This window comes from Carcharodon carcharias, chromosome 4 (assembly GCF_017639515.1).
Source record: "Carcharodon carcharias isolate sCarCar2 chromosome 4, sCarCar2.pri, whole genome shotgun sequence".
Classification (NCBI taxonomy): Eukaryota; Metazoa; Chordata; class Chondrichthyes; order Lamniformes; family Lamnidae; genus Carcharodon; species Carcharodon carcharias.
The window spans coordinates 36,325,168-36,346,512 of NC_054470.1; the positions used below are offsets into that span (position 1 = coordinate 36,325,168).

Here is a 21,345-nt window from a genome sequence, read left to right on the forward strand (position 1 = left end):
GAGGCAGGAGAGTGTATAACGGAGAAGAGGGCAAAGGTGGAGAAACTAAACAATTTATTTGTGCCTGTCTTCATGGAGGAAGATGCAGAAAATCTCCCAGAAATAGCAGGGGAACCAAGGGGCTTGTGAAAGTGAGCGTCAGAAAGTAATTAGTATTAACAAAGAGGCAGTACTCAGAAAATTAATTGGATTGAAGGGTGATAAATCCCCTGGACCTGATGAGCAACAACCCAGAGTGTTGATTGAGGTGGCTGTAGAGATAGAGGATGCATTGGTGGTTATCTTTCAAAATTCTATAAATTCTGGAAAAGTTCATGCGGACTGGAAAGTAGCAAATATAATCCCTCTATTTGAAAAGGAAGGAAGGGAGAAAATGGAGAACTGCAGACATGTTAGAAAAATGTTAGAATCTATTATAAGGTACCTGGGATTGAGGGTAATATACTGGTATGGATTGGGAATTGGTTACCAGACGGAAAACAGAGAATAAGAATAAACAGGTCATTCTTTGGATGGCAGGCTGTTACGAGTGGGGTACTGCAAGGATCAGTGCTGGGGCCACAGCTGTTCACATCTATATAAATGATTTGGACATGGAGACCAAATGTAATATTAGGTGGGAATGTAAGTTGTGAGGAGGATGCAAGGAGGCTTCATTGGGATTTGGGCAGGCTAAGTGAATGGGCAAGAACATTGCAGATGGAATATAATGTGAATAAGTGTGAAGTTATCCACTTCAGTAGAAAAAACAGAAAGGCAGAATCTTTCTTAAATGGCGAAAGGTTGGGAAATGTTGGTGTCCAAAGGTACTTGGGTGTCCTTATGCATGAATCACTAAAGACTAGCATGCAGGTGGAGCAAGCAATTAGGAAGGTAAATGATATGTAGGCCTTCGTCACAAGGGGATTTGAGTACAGGAGTAAAGATGTCTTGCTGCAGTTATATTGAGCCTTGGTGAGACCTCACCTAGAGTATTGTCTACAGTTTTGGTCTCCTTATCTAAGGAAGGATATACATGCCACAGAAGGTGTGCAACAGAGGTTCACCAGACTAATCCCTGGGTTGGTAGAACAAAAACAAAAAATGCTGGAAAAACTCAGCAGGTCTAGCAGCATCTGTGGACAGAAAAACAGAGTTAATGTTTCGAGTCCGTATGATCCTTCTTCAGAGTGGGTTGGTAAGATTGTCTTATGTGGAGAGATTGAGGAAACTGGGCCTGTATTCTCTGGAATTTGGAAGAATGATCTCATTGAAACATACAAAGTTCATACTGGACGTGACAGGGTCAATATAGAGAGGTTGTTTCCCCTGGCTGATGAATCTAGAACCAGGGACACAATCTCAGAATACAGGGTAGGCCATTTAAGACTGAGAAGAGGAGGAATTTGTTCACTCAGAGGTTGGTGAATCTTTGGAATTCTCTGCCCCAGAGGGCTGTGGAAGCTCAATCATTGAGCCTGTTCAAGATAGAGATTGATAGATTTCTGGATACTAATGACATCAAGGGATATGGGGATACCACAGGATAGTGGTGTTGAGGTAGATGATCAGCCATGATCGAACTGAATGATGAAACAGGCTCAGCATGCTGAATAGCCTACTCCTGTTGCTCCCCAGCTCTTCTTCGAAATAATGCCATGGTATCTTTTACATCCACCTGAGTAGGCAGATGAGACCTCAGTTTAACATATCATCTGAAAGACAGCACCTCCAGCAGTGAAATGTTCCCTCAGTACTGCACTGGAATGTCAGATTTGATTGCTGTGCTTAAGACCTTAAGTAGGACTTGAACCCAGAACCTTGAAACTCAAAGGTGAGAGTGCTACCAACTGAGCGATATTGAAAATAAAATTTCCCATATTTTCACACACACAGACAAAAGTGACTATATAATACCAATTTTTGAATCAACAGAAGTGGGGAACAATGTAGAATGGCACACTCCCCCCTTTGCCTGGAACAGCTGATTACTAACATGCTCTTGTCTTGGACAAGCACCTGCTGGCGCCCTCTGGTGGGACAAATGATCATCGTAGATGTTTCCCGGGGAGGCGCGGAATGATGACGCGTCCCGAGTGCGCCTGGATCAGTGCAATGAGAATGTGAGGAGGTAACAGGAGGTGGTGGGACTGACCCTTTGCTGATGACTGTGGGTTGCAGACTGTTGACATTAGGTTTATTTTTCAGAGCTGCAGGCAGTAAGAGTTGAATAAGGTCAGTGGCTGAGTTGACGCCAGTTTGTAATGTGGGGGCCACTTTGTGGCGGTTTACTGGCCTTGCTGGACCCCAGTGGTCAGTCATAAACAACAGACTTTTGTCCCCATTATTTACTGATTTTAAATGAAATATAAAAAAAAATGAAGAGATGCTCCAAACTCACCACTCTATCCGGAATGTATTGTAGGCGACCTTTTTTTTTTAGTTTCCCTTTGCATCAGGTTCTTCGTAATGATCGCGCTACCGTGTTCTGAACGGAAAAAAAAATCAAAGCATGTTTTTTTTTAAAGTAAGTTTGTGCATAAAAGTCTTCTGGAATGTGTAACAAAAATTCCTGCGTCTGGAAGTATGTGTGCAGACCATTTATTAACCACATTGTGGCGCTGCCTTTTATTGTTCCTGTTCAGTCTTAAATGCGAGCTTACATCCCGAGACTAGGCATTGTGCTCTCAAGGCAAGTTCATTGTTTTCACTGAAGGGTTATGAAAACAATTAACTTGTCGAACGGCTGCCCGGATTTAAAACCAATTGCAATTATTAGAAAGCTTTCTTTAGCTGACCTCAATACTGAATGGGCCAAAACAGTTATGTTTAGAATTGTAGGCTAGTTCCCTAATCTAAGATGAAGTGAAGAAAGTTCTATATATATAAAACAGAAATTTCTGCACATTTTAATTTCATGCAGGTGTTGCACAATGCAGCAGAAACATGAATTATAACCATTGTGTATTGTACAAAATGTTCCTTATTATGATTACAATTTTCATTAGCCATTTTATTTGATTTTTGCACAGTAATTCATCAACCATCAGGTTAAATTAAATCACTTTATGACGGGTGCAATTAGATTTTAAAGGTCATTGAAACTATTCTTTTAAAGATGCCTTTAAATGTTCTTAAATGTTTTCAGTTAACTGTATTTTACATTATATGTCCTCTTTCCCAACTAAATATAGTTTCATGTTTTATGGATCAGTGATCTTAAAACTTTCTGTTATTACAGTGCTTCAGATTTTTACTGTAAAGTTAATTTTTTTCCTCGTGTTTTATCTTAGTGCTTGTTTCATAGCACATGCAAAGCATGCACAACATATAAAACATGTTGCTGCTTTATTCTGCTTCTCTTTGTTTTCCTTCCTTTTGTTTTTAGTGTTTATTTCCATCCTTTTTGCAGTGTCTTTTGCCTTTCTGTTATCTGCATTTCAGCCAGGACTTCTATAAGATATAAAGTGAAACTTTGAAGGGTTCACTTCTAACTTTTTATGCTAATAAAATTTTCCACTGAATTCAAATAATTACTTGATTCATAGTAGTTATTTTCTATTATTGCTCAAATCTCTTGTATTCCATATTATCTGATATAACATTCAGTCTCTTATAACCTGTTTATTCTGACAGGCTAGAGCTGAACAAACTTTTGCCTAAACTTGACCTCCACTGAAAATATAAATGTGCATATTTCTGCAGCCTGAATCTCAGCATAACATAAACCCACCTCTCCAGGTAGACTTCATGCTAGTACCAACTCTGAGGTTGTAAAGTGTGAACTCTCAGGGGCTTTGCTGTCAAATTAACCTTCACAGCAGCCTTCATATTTTAATGTGTTCAAGATGTGATTTCCTGCCCCCTTCTCCCAAAACAAATGTGTCTTTTTAAAAGAATCCTGCAGAGAGTCAGTAACATAAATAGCACGATTCCATACGGTCCAACATTGTAGATTTAACCGATGAGCCCTTGTAAAAGCACTGGGACTCTGTATAAACATTGTAATGCAGGGAAACATAAAAGTAGAATTCTCTGCATAGCATAACTTTATTCCAGCAAAGGACAGTTTCAGAGATGACTGTTAAATTAGTTGCATAACTGTTAATTCTCCTTTTTTTGTATACAGGTTTTAACAGAGAAAGAAAGCAAGCAACCACATAGAAGACATAGTACCAGCTTACAGAAGCCATGGGTGTTTTTAAACAACAAAGCATTATTCAGGGAATGCTTATAACACTGGAACACTGATTGTATTTACATTTATGATTTTCGGTATTGTCGGACAAGCACTTCCTTGTTCTAACTATGAATGAAAATACAGAGTCAGCTCTCGACCCCAATGAAGATGACCTTCCTCTCATGGCCAATACTGGTTACATGCTAGTCAGACACTATGTGCTAGATCTGGCAGTGAACTTCAACAGGAAAGTCATCAACGGTACCATTGTCCTCTTCCTAGAAACCAACCAAGCATATAAAAATGTATATGACTCTGTGGGAACAGGTTGCTGTCCTCACTCACAGGCATTATTTGAAACTGAGCAACCTGGACTTTCATGCAATCCCACTGCAAGAGTTGCTGCTTGTTCATCCGTGGATAAGATATGCAATCTATCTAAGCATAATGGTGGCAGAGTTGCCAATATTAATAGTTGTAACCATAGCAACAAAGAGTGGGCTAGTGGGATTTCTGGTACAAGGGAACATTGCAGTGATGGGGAGGATTTTGTACTGGTGCTGGATTGTTGTGATCTTGTAGTGAGTAAGGTAGAAGAAGTGAATGTCATTGCTGCAGCAGGTATTGAGAAACTGATCAGAATGGACATGCCCAAGCCAGAAAATGGCATTTATCCTCAGAGACTGCAGAGTGATGTCCAGAGAAGCATTGTGGATGATATTTTCGGTTTAGCAGCAGAACGCTGGCAGGAACAGCATTATTATTACCTCCAGTGCAGTCAAGCGCCTGGCTGTGGAGAACTCCAGTTCCAAACTGACATGTGGAGCCTGAAAATAAAGAAACTAGGAATACAAACTCCTAAAGACTTCCCCCGTGTATTGAGGATCTGCTATGAAACAAAGCTGGAGGGGGTTTCGGTGAGGTGGACCAAGGACCAAAGTGGCAGGTTGGTTACTTTCAAATACAATTTGCTTTTTGTTTGGAGTCTGGTATTATTCTGTGACATATGGAGCTGTCGAGCGCAGTTGTTGATCAGTTAATGATGCAGATCGCAAGCTGTTTTTTTTTTGTAAATAATGTATGGAAGATGTGTGAATGGCAGTTTTAACAATGAAGTAAAGCATCTATTTTCCACTCAGCACTTCGTAATTTCTTCAAGCAACCTTGAGAATGTTGTTTCCTTTTTTTCTTTAGAACCTATTTTTATAAAGGTGCTTTCAAAATATGATAGGTCGGTTAACCTTTCTGGTTACAATGACATACAATAGGTTTGGACCTGGGGTGTTTTATATAACAGCCTTCAGCAAGTACTTGCTTCAATGGCAATTAAAATATGTAACATTGACACAAATGCCTTAAAATATTAGTAACATTTAATATAAGCTTCTTTGGATGGCAGATGGGCTAAAATATTCCATGTTTTGCTTTGTATGCTTCTATAAAGCTGATGCATATTAGCTTACAATGATTTAGAGTTAATAGTATTTATTTGTTTATTAGCAAACCTTATTTAAAACCTGGGCATATTCATTAACTATGACTACACTCCATTTTGGGAATCCCAATAGCATGTTTTTCCAATAACATACAACTTGAAGCTTTTTGTCAATATTATGTTCATCAAGGTGAGGGATGTTAATGATAGAAGGTGAAGCAGAATAAAGTTCCCCAAATGTATCTTTGCCCCAGCCTTAAGGGAGTTCCTCCTTCTAAACCAGTGTAATATATTTTCAATTCCCCTTACCAACCATTCTTGAATGACTGAATAATATTGCCAATCAAAATGAATATAGGATGGTTTTATGCTTTGGCTGTGTGCCTACCAGAAACTGGTATGAGACTGTTGACACACATTTCACATATGGTTCTTCCACCTGGCAGCAAAAGGATGTTTTCATCCTCAGCTTCAGAGGTGAAAGACCAATGCATAACTTACTGCAGCACCCAATCATTGCAAAACAATGTGTTCACGATTTGTTCTGTGGTAGTAAAATGTAACTTTTAAAACAATGCTTCTCCCATAATTTTCTTCATTGGCCATTCATATGTTAGCTTGGATGAAAAATATTGCATGATATTTTTATTGCAGTTTTTGAACAGTATGTATTAATTTTATCATGTTATCTATTTTAATCTTGTGGAGTATTACTGAATATCAACTCAACATTTGGTTCAGGTCTATTTCGAGTAGACATGGTAATGACATTATATGTCTTGGTTATTTAGTAAAGGATATTTACCAGCTAAATTGCATTAAAATATCAAAGTGTGTGTATGTTGTCTGTTAATACTCACTACACCCAAATCTAGCTTCCTAATTACACATATGTTCTATGATACTCAATGCATGGTACTTGAATATTGAAGGATAAACTGACACAGATTGATGCTGCTTGGCAGTGTACTCAGTTACATAATGAACAGCATTAGGACAGAATCAGGTTAATTTTAAAAATCACTGTGCCCAATTTTCTATCTGTCTTTGATTGCTAGAGCTTGGACCAAAGTAGGATGAAGATACTTCAGTTAACCAAATATAAATATTGCAGATATGCTGAGTTAACTCATCTTCGAACCCTCTAAATAATGAATGTAGCAGAGTGTTTTTTCCACAGTTACTGATGTGAGAAAGTCATATATTGGGCATTCTATTTATATTGTGAGGAACAATGTATAATGTTTAAGTTGAAATTTTATGTATATGTATTTTTGTGTTAAGAAAGGTAGCATGGTTCCAACTGCACTAAGGTTTTTTATGAGCCTTGGTGCCTAGATGTCTGGGTGGACCCGTGGCTGAAAGGTCTGTCTTTTGGGTTTGTTTATATATATTGCACATTTTTAATGAGGTTATACAACCCCTGAAGTTAAAGACATCGGTTAAAAAGGGCTTAGAATTTAAGTGATTTTGGAAAAGAAAAACAAAAAGTAGAAAAAACTGGGCTGTTGCCTAGTGACAGTGGTCAGGTGACACAGAAAGACAGGGAAGAAGCAGTAGTGCGTTTAGAGTGTAGTTTTGGGTGTCTCAGGGAGAGATACGAGTTGGGTGAGAAGCATCAAGTGAATACTCAAAGCCACCAGAAGAAAATCATTTGCACGTGTGCCACTCCCAAGTGAGAAGCCTTTGTGTCAGTCTAGTGGTAACTCCTCACTGGTTTATGAGCCTGTAAAGATATTGTTGGGTAAAGGAATATTGGGAAAATTGAATCATCTTCTCGTGTTTATATTGAGATCTTTCCAACCTTTTTGTCTGGTGTAATATAGTTTATTTTTCTTGTTTCAATAAATATTTTATTCTTTGTGTTGAAAGTTCATCAGCAGACTCCTGTGAATTTATTCAGTAACTTTCCTCCATGGTTTCTACAAAATAAAAGTGAGGATCTATCAATCCAGGTTTCACTCTGGGCTCTGATTTGTCCAGTATTATCAGCTAGGATCATTACAAAGTGGGGGCTCTTGTGAGATCAGAAACCCTTGAATTTAAGTGGGGTCTGTGAATCCTAAAGAAACAAATACATGGAGGTACTGGGCATAAGGACGGCGTTTGCTGTGAGTATATTGCACTGGGTGGAACTCAAAAGCAGTTTGATTGTTGCTAAGACTTTTCTGGGAGAGGATGTAGCAGTTGATTATTTGAAATCCTTGACTAAGGCTACACCACTGGAGTTAGCAGATAAATTGAACGTAGAAATAAAAGCAGGATTTCATAAGAATGTTATGATTAAAGAAATAACCCAGCATTTAGAATTAAAAGGAGAGAAACCTGAAAGGGATGTATCACAGTTAGAGTTAGCAAAAGTTCATTTGCAAATGAAGCAGCTTGAAATAGAAAGAGAGATGAAAAAACTCGAATTGGAAAAAGAGAAAAAAGAAGAAAGATTGAAAGCAATGGAAATGAAGAAGCTTGAACTTGACCTCCAGAGAGAGAAGTTAGCAAAGGAAGAAAGAGATGAGGAAATAGATAGAGAGTTTCAAAGAGAGAGAGAATGCAGACAGCATGAACTGGCTTAAGAAAAGCTTGGGGTACAAGGTGAAAGAGAGACTAGTAATTCGGCTTTAGGAAAAATTAACTTTGGAAAGGTGACAGGTGACAAAACAATAACCAAAGCGCAGGTACATAGTGAAGGCTTAGAATCTACCAAAGTGGTGGGGCAATTCCTCAGGCTAGTCAAGTAAATTCAGAAAAACTAATTACGGAAGGGTTTAACGATTTTGTTTATTGAGGAAAGGTATTCCATTATTCTTCTAATCAAGGAGGTAAACCAGTAAAGATATTGAGAGACACTGGAGAGAGTCAGTCACTGATGCTGGCTGATGATACAATTTGGCTTCCAGAGGAGTTAATGAAGGAAAAAATATTAATTGGAGGTTTCCATAGATGTTAAAAAGCAGTTCCATTATATAGAGTTGGATTAAAGAGTATTTAGTAAATGGAGAGGTTACAGTTGGAGTAGTGCATGAAATGCTTATAACAGTAATTGATTTTATCTGGGGGAATGACCTGGCTGACTCAAAAATATTATCTTCACCGAGGGTGTTGGAACAACCAGTAGAAATGAAAGAAACTGAGATACTACAGGAGGAACATCCTGGGTTGTTTCCTGACTTTGTAGTGACTAGACCTCAGGTCCATAAAATAGACAGGAAGAGGAAGAAATTATGAAAAAGGGAGATGATGTAGAAATTCAGTTATCTGACACTATTTTTGAAAACCTGAGCAAAAACGATGAAGGTAAAGAGAATGAGGCTGACATGTTTAGCCCATCTTCTTTAATAGAAATGCAACAGGCTGATCCTTAGATGAGGGAGCTGTATCAAACAGCCCACTCAGAGACTGAATCAGAACCAGTACCTGAATGTTATTATTTAAAAGACTAAGTGCCAATGAGGAAATGGAGACCACTTCAAAAACCAGCCGATGAGGACTGGACAGTAGTTCATCAGGTGGTAGTTCCATCTGGGTATCATTACAAAAGTTTACAAGCAGCTCACGAAATTCCAATGGCAGGTCACTTAGGGATTAGGAAAACGCAGGCTAAGATGCTGAAACATTTTTATTGGCTGGGATTGCATAAAGACGGGGTTAAATTCTGCCAGACATCATACATGTCAGGTGGTGGGGAAACCCCAATCGTCAGTTAAACCTGCACCCGTAATTCCGATACCAGGTTTTGAAGAATCGTTTAGCAGGGCCTTAGTAGATTGTGTAGGACCCCTACTTAAAACCAGAAGTGGGAATCAGTATCTTTTAAATATCTTTAAATCTTTTAAGATTTCCTGAGGCAGTGCCTTTGGGGACAATTACAGCAAAAATGGTAGTGGAAAAGTTAGTTCAATTCTTTACAAGACATGGATTACCTAAGGAGATATAATCAGATCAAGGCTCAAATTTTGTGTCACAAATATTCAAAGAAATAATGAATAGTTTGGGAATAAAACAATTTAAGTCTTCAGCTTATCATCTATAGTCACAAGTAGCGTTAGAAAGATGGCATCAAATTTTAAAGACCATGATTAAAGCCTATTGTCAGGAATGTCCTTATGATTGGGATAGAGGAATTCCATTTTTACTGTTTGCCATTAGGAATGCCCTTAATGAATCTACAGGATTCATAAGAACTAAGAACTAGGAGCAGGAGTAGGCAATTCAGCCCCTCGAGCCCACCCCGCCATTCAATACGATCATGGCTGATCTCATTTTGGCCTCAACTCCAATTTCCCGCCCTCTTCCCCCATAACCTTTTAACCTGTTACTAATTAAAAATCTGCCTATCTCCTCAAATTTATTCAGCGTCTCGGCATTCACTGCACTCTGAAATAGTGAATTCCACAGATTCACGACCCTTTGAGAAAAGTAATTCCTCCTCTCTGATTTAAATCTACCACCCCTTCAGTCCTTTTGAACTGATATATGGGCAAGAGGTGAAAGGACCCCTTATTTATAAATCAAAGCTCAGAGACCATACTTTTGACCTATGTGTCAAATTTCCTGGAGAGAATAACCAAAGCGTGTGAATTGGCCAAAGAGCATTTAAAAATCGCTCAACAAACAATGAAAGTTATAGCTGATCAAAAGGCCAAAGCTCAAAATGTCACTGGGGATAAGGTGTTAGTATTATTACCTATCTCTGGTGAACCATTAAAAGTGAGGTTCACTGGACCTTATCAAATCAAAAAGATACCCGATGTAAATTGCATAGTGAGTACTCCAGAGGAGAGGAAAAGTTAGCGAGTGTGTCATTTTAAAGCAATATTATGACAGGGAAGATATCAGAATAGGAGTTTATTTACAGTAGTAAAAGAAGTAGGGAGTGAAATAAAAATATCAGAACACTTGGAGCATGAATCTGACATCGAAAATTCTAAAGGTGTCCCTTCAGTAATCAGATTAGATAATATATAGGTGCTTAAAAAGTTAGATGCAATATTAAGCTACCTTCCAGAAAACTGTTGAGGTGACTTGAGAAAGCTGTTACAAACTCACAAATCAATTTGTGTGAATAGGGCAGGGAAAATATTTTTGGTCATTCACAATGTTAATGTAGGGGATGCATTACTCATAAAGTAACGTCCTTACAGATTAAATCCAGAGAAATTAGCCCAAGTGAGGGAAGAGATCAAGTTCATGATGGAAAATTATAGTATTGAACCGGGTCACAGTAGCTGGAGCTCACCTATTGTAATGGTGCTGAAAGCAGATGGGTCGCAGTGATTATGCATAGATTATCACAAAGTTAATGTGGTTGCAAAGGCAGATTTATATCTAATTCCACAGTTAGAGAACTGTGTTGGAAAGATTGGACAGGCAATATTCAGTGCAAAAATTGATTTATTGAAGGGATATTGGCAAGTTCCATTAACTAATATAGCAAAAGAAATATCAACTTTTGTAACCCTGAATGGACTTTATCAATGTAAAGTCATGCCTTTCGGAATGAAAAATGCATCCGCCACTTTTCAAAGATTAATCAACAAGGTCATTGAAGGATTATGTCACTGTGTGGTATATAATGATGATTTGGTTATGTTCAGCCAAACCTGGGAGGAACATTCACAACACTTGAACAAATTGTTTGATCGGCTACAAAGCCAATTTGGCCATAAACGTGGCAAAAATTTAATTTTCCAAAGCGAAGATAACTTATTTGGGCCACACTGTAGGACAAGGCCTAGAACAGCATAATTAAGGACTATCTTGGATTTTCCAGTGCGTGAGACAAAATGAGAAATTTTGCTGTATATAGGCATAAGTGGATTTTACTAGAAGATTGTTCTGAATTTCAGCACTGCAGTGGTTCCTCTGACCTCTGACAAGCTTGTTAAAGAAGGACAAGAAATTTGAATGAATAAAGAAGTGTCAAAGTGCCTTTGATGGCTTGAAAGCTGTAACTGACTACTGCATTGGTTTTAGCAGCGCCGAATTCTGCTAAGCTGTTCAAACTGGCTGTTGACACCAGTGACATGGGTGTTGGTGCAATGTTTTTACAGGAGGATGAGATGGGGATCAAACGGTCAGTTAGTTATTTTGCTGGCAAGTACTCAATTTCTAAGCAAAAGTATTCAACAGTGGAAAAAGAGACTTTGAGTTTGGCTCTACAACGTTTTGAAATCTAAAGATCTAACATCTCTGCAGAGACTTATTTATACAGACCATAACCCGCTAACCTTTCTAGCGAAATTTCCAAGAATCTGAGACTGTTTCATTGGAGTTTAGTGCTACAACCATATAATTTGAAGATTATTCATGTAGCGGAAAAAGACAATATCACAGCAGGTGCCTTATCAAGAGTTTAAATGTGGAGGAACATGATTGTTGTGAACAGAATGGGCTTGTGTGAAATATAATTATTGAATAGTCATGTAACCTTGTATATTTGATGTAAATGCATTGTTCTGTATAATTAAGATAGAGATTAATAAGAGGGGATTGTTTAATAGAAAATGAAAGCTCTTTAAGATGCTTTTTCATTTTATTTTCTGCAGGCAGGTGTGAAGAGCAATATATCATTTTTAAGTTGAATTTTTATATTTCTGTATTTTTCTGTTAAGGAAGATAGAGTGGTTCCAGATAAGAAATGCTACAACGCTACTGGGAGACTGAGTTTAGAGAACTTATGTGTTTGCTCTGCAGTTGAAACAACAGCGAGTTTAGAGTGTGGTTGTAGGTGTCTCAGGGAGAGATGCAAGTTAGGTGAGAAGCATCAAGTGAATACTCAAGAATTCACCAGAAGAAAATCATTTGCACATGGTGCCTGTCCCAAGTGAAGAGTCTGTGTGTCAATCTAGTGGTAAGTCTTCATTGGTTGTGTGTCTGTAAAGGCGTTGCTGGGCTAACGGAGTATTGAGGAAATTGAGTCAGCTTGAGTTTGTATTGAGATCTTTCCAACTTTTTTGTCTGGTGTAATATAGTTTATTTTTCTTATTTCAATAAATATTTTATTCTTTGTGTTGAAAGTTCATCAGCAATCTCCTGTAAATTTGTTCAGTAACTTCCCCCCACTGTTTCTACTAACAAAAGTTAGGATCTATCAAGACAGGTTTCACTCCGGTTTTCACTCTGACTTGTCCAGTATTAACATCAGCTGGGATCATAACAATACTGTGAATATACTGAGAAATATTTAAGGAAGGTTTCACCATTCTGGTTCTCTTTAAAATCAAATACTTATAGTATTTGTCAGTTTTTTTTTGGTTTGAATCTTTTGACTGCCCTTGACATCAAGGCAGCATTTGACCGAGTGCGGCATCAAGGAGCCCGAGCAAAACTGGAATCGGGGAAACTCTCTGCTGGTTGGAGTCATACCAAACATAAAGGAAGATGGTTGTGGTTGTTGGAGGTCAGTCATCTCAGCTCCAGGACATCACTGCAGGAGTTACTCAGGGTAGTGTCCTCAGCTCAACCATCTTCAGCTGCTTCATCAATGACCTTCCTTCCAATATAAGGTCAGAAGTGGGGATGTTTGCTGATGATTGCACAATGTTCAGCACCATTCGTGACTCCTCAGATACTGAAGCAGTCCATGTCCAAATGCAGCAAGACCTGGACAATATCCCGGCTTGGGCTGACAAGTGGCAAGTAACATTCGCGTCACACAAGTGTCAGGCAATGACCATCTCCAACAAGAGAGAATCCAACCATAGCCCTTGATGTTCAATGGCATTACCATGACTGAATCCCCCACTGTTAACACCCTGGGGGTTACCATTGACTAGAAACTGGACTAGTCAAAAAATACAGTGGCTGCAAGAGCAGGTCAGAGGCTAGGAATTGTGCGACAAGTAACTCACTTCCTGACTCCCCAAAGCCTGTCCACCATCTACAAGGCACAAGTCAGGAGCGTGATGGAATACTCCCCACTTGCTTGGATGAGCGCAGCTCCCACAACACTCAAGAAGCTTGACACCGTCCAGGGCAAAGCAGCCTGCTTAAGTGGCACCACATCCACAAACATTCACTCCCTCCACCTCCGACGCACAGTAGCAGCAGTGTGTACCATCTACAATATGCACTGCAGGAATTCACCAATGCTCCTTAGATAGCATCTTCCAAATCCACGACCGCTACCATCTAGAAGGACAAGGGCAGCCGATAGATGGGTACACCATCACCTGGATGCTCCCCTCCAAGTCACTTACCATCCTGACTTGGAAATATATTGCCGTTCCTTCACTGTCGCTGGGTCAAAATCCTGCAACTCCCTTTCTAATAGCACTGTGGGTGTACCTACACCACATGGACTGCAGCGGTTCAAGAAGGCAGCTCACCACCACCTTCTCAAGGGCAACTAGGGATGGGCAATAAATGCTGGCCCAGCCAGCGAAGCCCACATCCCGTGAACGAAAAAAAAAATGCGGATCATGTCAAGGGACTATTAACGTGAACATGATACTGAGGCCAATGATAGTTGTAGAAATAGTCATTAAGCAAAAGTGTGCCTCCAGCATCAAATTTATAGATTTATTCAGGTTCTTCACATCTTCAGGCTAAATAAATATTCATCTACTTGCTGGTTAGCCAAAATAATCAGGAGCTCTTTTAGCAATTTTTGCACTAGTCAATGTGGTATTGACTATCCAGATATGGAAGAAGGAAAAGGAAGAACAAACTTGCGTTTAAATTGTGCCTTTCACATCTTCTCATGTCCTAAAGCATTTCACAGTTAATTAAATATCGTCACTATTCTTATCTAGGCAAACACAACAGCCAAATTCTGCCAGGATTGTACAAATGACCAGTAATCTGTTTCCATACCTTTTGTTGAAAAATAAATGTTAGTAACAGATAACTGGAGAATAGTGTGGTGCATCATTGCACCCATCTGAACAAGCAGGAAGGAGCTCGGGTCAATGCAAAGACAACGCAGCTCTCACTGCGTGCTGCACTCAAGGTCAGCTTCAATTATGGGCTCAAGTCCTGGACTGAGGCTGAAAACTATGGCCTTCTAACTTGAATGCAAAAATGCTACCCCTTAGCCATGCTGGAAGGTCCCAAAATTAAATATCTGATTTGCACTGTTCTTAGCCAGTTAGTGGTGGGGGCATTGCAGTTGGCTGTGGCTTTTTTTTTGGTTGAAGGAGGTGGTGTGGGGTGTGGCGGGGCAGGAGAGAGGGAAAGTGAACCAGCTCCTGATGCTATTCAATAATTCCTGCTCAAAAGCCCTAATTTATTGTTGGGTGGCAACAAAAATACCCTAAATAGTGTTGGCCTTCCCTTGTGTGGTTTCACATCCTACCGATACTCACTACTTAGCCTTGTGCAAGAAGAATGTTTTTTTAGGTAGTGCATAAGAAAACAAGCAACACAGCAAAGTCATAGTTCAGCACAAGGTTACTTTAACTTAATCATAGTTCTTTGTAATAATCAGATTTTTTTTCCAGGATTCTAATGTTTAAGCAATTGGCAATAAATTTAACTTTGAAAGCTTTCCTTATAATAAATGTTTTTTTTCTGTGGGCCTTTTAATTCCTTGACTTTACACTGCATTTTTATGCTTTGTTTCTGAGAACTAATTTAATCCACATGCAATCATTTTCAAATCCTACATTTCTCTCTTCTAGCGTGGGTGGATGAGAGCGTGGGTTGGGGAAAAGCCAAGTTGTGAATATTTTATAATTGGGTCTCCCTACATTAAAATTAATATCAAGTTTATTCATCTAAATGCTAGTTTTAAATCATTCTGTTGCTGGATTGTAAAACTGCAGAATTTCTTTGCTCCCCATGGCTTTCCTTCCTATTTCCAGTCTTCAACATTTTAAAATCTAAGTATATGCATGACTTCACAATTTACCTCACCTTTTTTGCTATGTTCAACTTCACACTGATCCTTGATCCTTCACCATGGTTACACAATCTACTTATTAAAATTACTGTGTGGGTTTGTCATGCCCACACAGGTGTACCTGCGGATGTATGAAAAATGAACACTTTTTTAGAACAACATGGAGAGTGAGCACCCTGCATTGTAACAAGGTGGAATCAAAGGGATCAGGTGACCTCCCCTCTCATTTGCAAATATACATGAAACTGCCCAAGGTTGGAAGCAAACTGCTTGTCTGGCCAGAACATTAAATTGTAAATGATCTTTTTTCAGATTTTCCATTGAAAAGATATTAAAAATGCAACAGTTTTCTCCTTTGGAGTTAACAGCTACTATTTTCTAAATGTCTACAGAAACTGATGCATAGTGATCACCCAGAACTAATGGCTGCAGAAAAATTCCACAGAATGGGTGTGAAGAAAAACCACTCCATCCAAAGAGATGCAAAAGCCAAGATTCAAACCCCCATTATGTGTCAATTGAAATGTCATCATGGACTGTTTGTGTGGACAATGGGAACACAAATACTATGTTCACCTGACAGAAACCAGCTTGTAATAAGAAACCATTATTAACACACATCTTGAAAGCAGCTGAGGTCAGTCAGTCTGAGAGACCGCAGAGGGAAGAGATCCCTCTTAACAAAGAAAGGACCCTGCCTAGAATCTCCTAACAGAAGAGTGGGGCTATTCTTTTACCTCTTGATTTGCAGAACCAAGCCAGATCTTTGCTGCTGGGGTTCAACTACACCTTCAGCTGGAGCAAAATCAGAAACCTACTATTGTCAGGAGTAAGCCACTGTGAATTAATCGCTAGAAACTTGCCCTATTTTCTCCAGTGAACCGAAAGGAAATCATCAGGCTTGCAATGTTTCCAGTTTGCATCTCGAAAGACGAGCGTGACTTCTTGGACTCCTTGCTAAAAAACCTCAGTGCATGCTACCTCCTTTGTAATCACCTTTTGTTGTGCGTGTGGGTTTTATGTGCGTGTGGTTATGAGTGGCTATTGCAATTACATTCAGATGTTGAGTACTAAACATTTATTCCTTTTTTAAACATAATGAGAAAACCTGTCTTGTTTCTGTTCTTGAGAGTCACAGTGCTCAAGGGGTTGAAACACTTCTTTAAAACTCATCTTGTTGCGATTGGTCGAGAAGTGGAAGAAAGGGGGAACCATCCTGCCATCTCTCCCCCATCTGTAACAGGTTGCGCATTCCATTTCAAAATGCATTGAAAAAGCTTGTGTTCTGCTATCTAAGTGAGAAAGTCTACAACAAACCTGCCAACATTTAAATGCTTTACCTGTAACTGCAGATCATCATATTCTGCGTCAGGTAGACTCTTCCTGCCTGAGCCAGTGATTGTCAACACTGTAGATATTAATACAGCTACTCGCCTGTCTGTCTGCTTGGCCACGCATTTGTCTGCTGACTGGCACTCTAAGTAAAATCTGGCTTTTCTAACTCCTGCTAAAATAGTGCTTTTACCTCTCTAAAAAGGAATTCTGCCTTGACTCCCCCACCATTCACATAGGAACATTGGAGCAGGAGTAGGCTGTTCCGCCATTCAATATGATCATGGCAGATCATCCACTTCAATCTTTTTTTCCCAAACTAACTCCATATCCCTTTATGTCACTGGTATTTAGAAATCTGTCAATCTCTGCTTTAAATATACTCAATGAGCTTCCACTGCCCTCTTGGGTACAGAATCCCAAAGATTCACAACACTGAGTAAAAAAAATTCTCATATTTCTCCTTCTCACAATGAATGTACCCCTGTAACCATCCCCTCTACAGAGTATGGTTTCAGCCATTGTTGACCTCCCTCTAATGATGTTCCTTGTAACCCTAGTGATATCCAATCAAGTGGTTTCCCCCAACTGAAAATTTTGGGCTCCGCAGTTTGTTTCTTCCCTACCCTCCTCACTTTTTTTATTCGTTCATGGAATGTGGATGTAGCTGGCAAGCCCAGCATTTGTTGCCCCCTGCCCATCTCTAATTGCCCTCAGCAGCACTTTTACTTCTTTTACTTCTGTAACTCCCCTTGCCTCACATTAACTATTTTTTCCTTAGCCTTCCTTTTCACTTGCCATGAACAGCATTTTTGGTCACTGATATCCCTCTCTAAGGGGCAGGGAATATAGTTTCTACACAAGACATCAAAGATGGCCCTGGGAAACTGTTAATCTCCTGTGTCGGCATCATATCCCACCCACCCCGCCCCTCACCACTACTGATTTTTCAAACATTCTTGTTCCTTCCCATGTTCTTTCTCACTATCTTCTTCCACCCCACTCCTCTAACCACCTGCTGCATCCTCACTATACATTTCTACTCCATTTCTCTCTTACCCCTTCCCAACAGCCCTAAATTGTAAATAGCTTGCCAACTATCAGCTGTGGCTCAGTTGGTAGAACTCTTGCCTCTGAACCATAAGGTTGTAGATTCAAATCTCATTCCAGGACTTGAGCACAAAAATCAAGACTGATACTTCACTGCAGTGTTGAGGGAGTGCTGCACTATCAGAGGTGTTGTCTTTCAGATGAGATGTTAAACTGAACACTCTTTTGCCCTCACAGATGGACATAAACAATCCCACTGCACTACTTCAAAGGAGAGCAGGAATGTTATCCCCAGTATCCTGACACAAAAAAATGATTATCTAGTCATTATCACTACACTGTTTGTGGGAGCTTATTGTGTGTAAAGTGGCTACTGTGTTTCTTATGGAATAGTGAATATGTTTCAAATATTTTTCATTGGCTTTAAAGTGCTTTGAGATGTCTGGTGGCCGTGAAAGGCACTGTACAAGTCTTTTTTTTTTAAACTTTGGTCTTACTAAGCTTTTACACAGATGCACCCATTACATCCTTTCTTTATATATTCTATACCTTGTACTATGCCTGTAAATCCTTCTGCTTTTCCACATTGTCCTGCCTTTCCCAATTCAAAATTGTTATCTATTTTACATTTTTTAAGCAGCTCTGGCTTATTGACATTGAATTCCACCTGCTCCTTTTTAGGTTTCCACTATTTTATCAATAGTCTCCTTGAGGCTTCCTTCAATCCTCAGAATTGTTTACTATGCTTCTTATTTTCGTATTGTAGGAAAATTTGGATTCTACTCCCTCCAACCCTATATTCATGTATACAGTGAGGACAAGGAATCCAAGAGTAGACCCTGCCATCCTCTTCTATCTACTCAGAAATTGTCCCATACTCCCTCTCTCCTCTTCCTTCTAACCAGTTTTTAATCCAGTTTGCTACCTTTCCACTAATTCCACATATTTTCATTTCCCCAAAGATCTCCTGTGTGGTGCATGCCAAAGGTTTTCTGCAAGTCCATCTATACCAATCCATTGTATTTTTCCCATCCACCATCTCTATCATCTCCTGGAAAAACTATTATCAGGTTTACCTAGCACAGCTTATTTTCTGAAACCTATATTGTCTGTTTCTAATTTTTTATCTTTTCCTTGCTATTTAGTAATTTCAACTTTACTTAAGCGGGGTTGGAGGTGGAAAAGTAGCGGGCAACACTATTGCGACAGCTCTACGATGCTGTATCATCTCTGGCCGACTTTCACAGGGGTGAGCTGTCAGGGAATCAGCAATTCATTCCACCAGCCTCCTGCTGAGCCTGCAGACTGTAAACTGCATGAGGTGGCCTCCTAGTGGCAGGTTGGAGGGCCATAGGATACACGTCTAAAACACTCAATGACGGAGCAAGGCTGAAATGGCCACAGCCATAACCATTCCTATGGAGAGGCCGTCCAGTGCCACAGGCCTTCTTATTGGGCCTCCTGCATCTGATGGTGAATGTGGAGGTGGCAAATTAGGTCACCTTACATAAAGTTGCTTGGTGGGTGTGCATGGACCGTGCATGGGCTCGTGTCCTGCCTTGGTCACGATGTTGGGGTTTTGTTGCCTCAGGAAAATTCAGCCCTCTCTCTCCCTTCTCCGCCTGGACTCCCCTCCTTGCCTTGACTCTCCCCTCCCTCATGGTCTACCTGCTTGTTCTATTTTCCTCCCCATCCGTGAACACACAAAGCTTGCTGTTGAAAATGGAGTCCACGTGGTTGGAATTTGAATTTGGACCTCCTAACGGAGAGTCTAGTGATTTCCATTAGAGCTACCAGACTAAATAAGTGATGTGTTAGTAACACTAATGTGCTTTTCTAAAAAAAAGTATTAATTCATTTTTTTAATGTATTTCAGACCATGCGTGTATACAGCAGGATCTCCTATAAACAACAGAGCACTATTTCCATGTCAGGAGCCACCAGAAGCAATGGCAACATGGCAGGCCTCAGTTTGGGCCCCAAAAGGGTCTTTGGTTCTAATGAGTGGTGAAAATTGTGCTGAACCCAGTCATAATGGAGGTAAAAAAGAAAACTCAGAAGAATTTTGTATTCCTGCATTGTGTAAGGAGCATGTACTATAAATGAGAGAATGTAGAACAAAGATCATTGTAAGCAAATAAAAAATGTAGTTTATTGAGTTAGCAAAGTTAAAATAAATTGGACTTCTCTAAACTTTGAAATAGGCTAAAGGATTAAAGCCAGAAGTTCCCCAACGCAGCAAATTTCTAACTTTGACTAGCATCAGAGGAATTTCCTGACCAGCATTTCCATTCCACTCCCTGGCAAGTGCTTGAAGCTGAGCCAGACTGTTTGTAACCTTGGTATTATATTTGAACCCGCGATGAGTTTCTGACCACATATCCAGTCTATCACTAAGACCGTGTACTTCCACCTCCATAACATTGCCCTATACCGACCTTGCTTCAGTTAATCTGCTTTGAAAACCTCATCCGTGCCTTTTTTTGCTTCTAGACTGGACTATTCCAATGCATTCCTGACTGACCTCCCATCTTCCATACATTCAAATCTCTGCTGCTCATATCTTAAACTTGCACCAAGTTCCCACTAGCCTATCACCTCTGCTCACTAGCTTACACTGGTTCCCAATCTGACAATGCTTTAATTTCAAAATTCTTATCCTTGGTTTCAAATTCCTCCATGGCTTTGCTCTTTCCTCTCTCTGTAATCTCCTTCAGCCCTTCAACTCTCGAGATATCTGCAGACTTCTAATTCTGGCCCATCGACCATCCCTGATGATGGGGGTAATGTCTAATTTCATGATTTATATGATTTAAGAGTATAACTTTTAGTTTGGAGATTGATGTTCTTAAATATAAGATAGTGGAAGCAACTGGTGAGAGGCTGGCAAAAAGACCTAGAGTATTTGCAATTCAAAGGATGGCCTGTGTTTATTTAATAAGGTCAGAGTTGGAAGCCTTTTTGAGCTAACTGGTAGAGACGAGATGTCTACAGTTAACTTCATAAGAGGTTTAAGTTGTTTATGTGTGTGGGTCCTAGATCAAAGAAAGATTTGAAAGCAGCAGGTAAACAAGCGAAGATCTTAAAGTATCACTTTTCAGTATACTTTTCAGATCAAAGGACAGGTTTAAAGTTTGAATTAACTGGTTTCAATTTCTATCTGTAACATCCCAGATATGCTGATGACAATCAAAGTCAATTTCTGAAAGCTGTGGCACACCTTGGTTTGGTCTAAGGAGAAGTGAAGGAGCCCTCAAGATCCTGTAATGTGCAGGGGAACTCTTGGGGGGGGAAATAAAAATAGAACGGGGAATATCCTGTTGAGAATTTTGGGCTTAATATATAAGTGTTTATGAAATATAGTACTTGCTTTGTTTAACTCTTGTACAGTAAAAGATTTTTGTTTAAAATGTGAAATCTTGTGGCATAATTTCTTTCAGTTAATAACTTGGAGCTTGAATTTCTTTTTAAAAGTTAATGGTCTCCTTTGAGATCATAACATGTTTGATCCTGAGATGAGCTTCCAAC

General features: G+C 39.5%; 1 protein-coding gene across 11 annotated transcripts in view; it reads left to right on the forward strand.

Annotated features, from left to right (window-relative positions):
• The first annotated feature begins 2,070 nt into the window (after positions 1-2,070).
• The window catches only part of LOC121277249 (aminopeptidase O (putative)), a 347,848-nt gene continuing 328,573 nt past the window's right edge, over positions 2,071-21,345 (forward strand). For 7 of the 11 annotated variants that reach the window (XR_005942838.1, XR_005942839.1, XR_005942840.1 and 4 more), the window contains exons 1-3: positions 2,095-2,214; positions 4,109-5,105; positions 19,694-19,857. Coding sequence is in view for 8 of the 11 variants with exons in the window: in XM_041186474.1 (XP_041042408.1) it covers positions 4,288-5,105; positions 19,694-19,857 (982 nt within the window). In the remaining 3 variants the exon portion in view is untranslated. Of the gene's footprint in view, positions 2,507-4,108; positions 5,106-18,962; positions 19,067-19,693; positions 19,858-21,345 lie in introns of those variants that run through there. The other 4 variants (XM_041186479.1, XM_041186480.1, XM_041186478.1 and 1 more) reach the window with 4 other exon arrangements.